At 66.6% G+C, this 3080-nt stretch overlaps 2 protein-coding genes and 1 long non-coding RNA gene across 3 annotated transcripts in view; 2 read left to right on the forward strand and 1 right to left on the reverse strand.

Annotated features, from left to right (window-relative positions):
* Positions 1-141, forward strand: part of LOC102375676 (basal cell adhesion molecule-like) — a 14338-nt gene extending 14197 nt beyond the window's left edge. The window contains exon 9 of the mRNA XM_025195605.1: positions 100-141. Coding sequence (XP_025051390.1) covers positions 100-141 — 42 coding nt within the window. The remainder of the gene's footprint in view (positions 1-99) is intronic.
* A 138-nt stretch (positions 142-279) lies between these two features.
* On the forward strand, positions 280-539 carry LOC106723352. The gene is made up of 2 exons (XR_001359245.2): positions 280-325; positions 393-539. It is a non-coding gene; the product is annotated as an uncharacterized LOC106723352 (long non-coding RNA).
* A 395-nt stretch (positions 540-934) lies between these two features.
* Positions 935-3080, reverse strand: part of LOC102376175 (carcinoembryonic antigen-related cell adhesion molecule 2-like) — a 9910-nt gene continuing 7764 nt past the window's right edge. The window contains exons 9-15 of the mRNA XM_025195606.1: positions 2641-2959; positions 2178-2453; positions 1744-2031; positions 1584-1664; positions 1378-1469; positions 1206-1241; positions 935-1089 (exon numbers count right to left, since the gene is read on the reverse strand). Of these exons, the coding sequence (XP_025051391.1) occupies positions 1042-1089; positions 1206-1241; positions 1378-1469; positions 1584-1664; positions 1744-2031; positions 2178-2453; positions 2641-2959 (1140 nt within the window). The 3' untranslated portion in view covers positions 935-1041. The remainder of the gene's footprint in view (positions 1090-1205; positions 1242-1377; positions 1470-1583; positions 1665-1743; positions 2032-2177; positions 2454-2640; positions 2960-3080) is intronic.

A 3080-nucleotide genomic window follows, 5' to 3' on the forward strand; every position in this document is an offset into this window, starting at 1 on the left:
CCCTTCCCCGGGACGGGGGGGGGACCCTTGGGTCCCTTCCCCAGGGGGAGGGGGCAGAGGTCTTCGCCCCGTCTCTCACCTCCACCCTTCTCTGTGCAGAGCCATGGGCAGGCTGGACCCCCAGGTCTCCGGCAGGAGTGAGTGAGGGGCCCGGATGTCTGGGTTCTCCGCGGCTGGAGGTTGGGCTGGGGGCCCCGACACCTGGGTCCTCCCAGGCTGGGGGCGGTGGGGCTGGGGCTTGGACGCCTGGGTCCCATGCCCCCTTGCCCCGCCCCCCCAGCCGCAGGACCCCCCCGTAGAGCTGCCGCCTGAGCTGCGCTACATGGTGAGTGCCCCCCAACACCCCCTGGTGCCCCCCCCCCAGTGCCCCACCTAACCCCAGTCTCCTGCAGGAGCTCCTGAGCTGCGCGGAGTCTGTCTACGAGCAGATCCAGCGCTGACGTCACGGCCTGGGGAACCCCACAAGAGATCTGCCCCCCCAGGAGATGCCCCCAGAGCCCCTGGACACTCGGGATTAAAGAGCTCCTCCCTGCACCCTGCCCCCAGATGCCTGGGTTCACTCTGTGCTGTGGGACCGGGCCGGGACAGCTGGCTTCTCCAGTGGGGGGGGCCCACGCCTGGGTTTTCTCCCTGGAGCCCGGTTCCACCCCAGTGGCTGGAAGGAATGCCCAGCACACACCAGGATTAACCCTTTCCTGCCCTGCTGTGTATGTGGGAGGTGGGGAATGGACACTCCCACCCCTCCAGCACAGGGCTCCCCACCTGCTGATTCTGGGTGGGGGGGTGAGGGACATGGCTACCACGGTGATGCCCCCTGGACTTCCACACCCCGTTTCCATGGTGACTGAAACACTGGGGGTTGGGGGCGATGGGAGGGCACCCATCCCTGACCTCTGACCCCCGAAAGGCCTGAATGCAGAATGGGGCCAAGGGAGGCAGCAAACCAGCCAAGCTTTATTTGGTTACAGGGTAGTACGTTTGGCACCTGTCCCAGCATGCACCGGGGCACCCAGCATGCACTGGGCTGGGGAGGGACATTGCTCAGCTCCAGAGCTCCTGATACAGGTCCCCGGCTCCGAGCTGCAACGTCTGGGGGGGGACACAGGGGAGGTCAGAGATACGGGTCAGACGGACACACCAAGCCCCTCTCAGGTCTGGGGTGTGATGAGCTGCCCCGTTCTCAGCAGCCCCAGGGAGGCCCTTACCTGGTAGGTGGGGTCGGGGGAGCTCCCAGGCTGGATCTGGGCAGAGAGGGAGGCAAGAGGGTTGTTAGCACCAGAGACCCCAGGGGACCCAGGTGTCCCGGTCACCATAGGGGACAGAGGGGAAGGCAGGGGGCTGCGGGTTGGGAGTGAGGGTCAAGCCCCTGTCACTTACCACTGCCCCCGTACAGGCCGGGGGGGGCAGGTTCTCATACACTTGGGGGGGCTCCTTGCTGTCCCGCGGGGTCTTCCTCCGACAGTGTCGGACTAGGGGAGAGGACAGAGGCTGAGACCAGGGATCCAGGTGTCCTGCCCCCCCTCTCCGCCCCTCCCTCCTCCAACAGCTGGGTGGGGAACCCAGGCTTCCAGGTGGCTACTCACAGAGGACATAGGCCAGGGTGCCTCCCAGTGCCAGGGCCGCTAGCGCAACCCCAGCCACGACTCCAGCCACAAGACTTGGACCTGCGTCATGGGGGGAGATCAGGAGGGGGCAGAGACCCCCCCCCAGCCCAACCCCCCGATGCTGTCCGGGAGCACTCACCCCCCTGCCCTGAACCCAGGGTGATGGAAATGGAGGTGGTGGCGATGAGGCCGGTGCGGGGGTTGGTGGCACAGCACTTGTAGATACCCGTCTGCTCCGTGCCCATGAGCACCAAGCTCAGGACAGCACCAGTGCTGGTGCTGGTCTGTGCCGGGACCATGTGAGAGCTGTGGGACCAGATGAACTGCGAGGCCGGGACCGAGTCGGCCATGCATGTCAGGTTCACTTTCTCACCGGCGGGCAGGGCCAGAGGCCCCTGTGGGATGATGTGGACAATCTCCGGACCATCTGTGGGGAGAGTGAGGGGTGACACTGCCCACAGCCACCCCAGAGCCAGCCACATCCCAGGGTGTGAAACCAGCCCTGATGCCCACCCCAGAGCCAGTTGCATCCTGGGCCTGTGATACGGATCCGGCCACATGCACTGCACTCACAGATGACAGTGATGGCAACGGCTCTGCTCCGAATGTGACTGATGCCTTTCTGCACCTCACACTGATAGTCTCCAGCATCGCCACGGCTAACCTGGCGAAGTTGCAGTGTCCGGTTCCTGGGGGACAGCCGCACACGGCTGCCAGGCACCAGGATGGAGTCGCTGCGGAGCCAGCGCAGGGTCTCAGCGCCCTCGGGGGCCTCGCACGTCAGCTCCAGAGTCTTGTTCTCCAGCATAGTGTCACTACTGAACGTCACTGCCGGGGGGTCCAGGGGCTCTGTGCCAGGGTTGGGGGGTCACTGGGGTCCCTGTTCCCCCTGCAAGGGATTGTGGGAAGGGGTGTGGGGTGCAGGTGGAAAGTCACCTGCAGGATGCCTGGGTTCTCTCCAGGTCTGGGAAGGGAGCAGGCCCTGGAGCGGCTGGGCCCGGTTGCCTGGGTTCTCCCGGGGCCCAGAGGCACTCACCGAGCACAGCCAGGTGGACCGAGATGGAGTGGCCATTCCCGGGCATCCCGAGCCGCACGGTGTAAGGACCGGAGTCACTGGGCTGCAGCCCCCCCAGGCGCAGGGAGCAGCCAGGCCCCCCCGTCTCACGCCGCGTGTACCCGGGCCCGTGGCTCAGGGTGGCGCTGCCCCCAGGCCTGAGTGTGAAGATCTCGACGTCACCTGCACGGTACCAGGTGCAGGCCACAAGGCTCAGCTGCGGCGGCGGCTGCGGGGTCAAGGTCACAGCTCCCCCCACCACTGGGGCCGGCGGGGGGTCAGGGGTCACGGTGATGTGGGTCTGGGCCAGCACCAGCAACAGGCAGGAGCCCAGGACAGCAGCTGTGGGTGAGGGGGGTTTAGACTAGCTAGTGAACCCCCCCAGCCCTGGCGGTGCCCCTCCCTCCCGCCCGCAGCCCCCT

The sequence above is a fragment of the Alligator sinensis genome, unplaced genomic scaffold, assembly GCF_000455745.1.
Source record: "Alligator sinensis unplaced genomic scaffold, ASM45574v1 scaffold1721_1, whole genome shotgun sequence".
NCBI lineage: Eukaryota > Metazoa > Chordata > Crocodylia > Alligatoridae > Alligator > Alligator sinensis.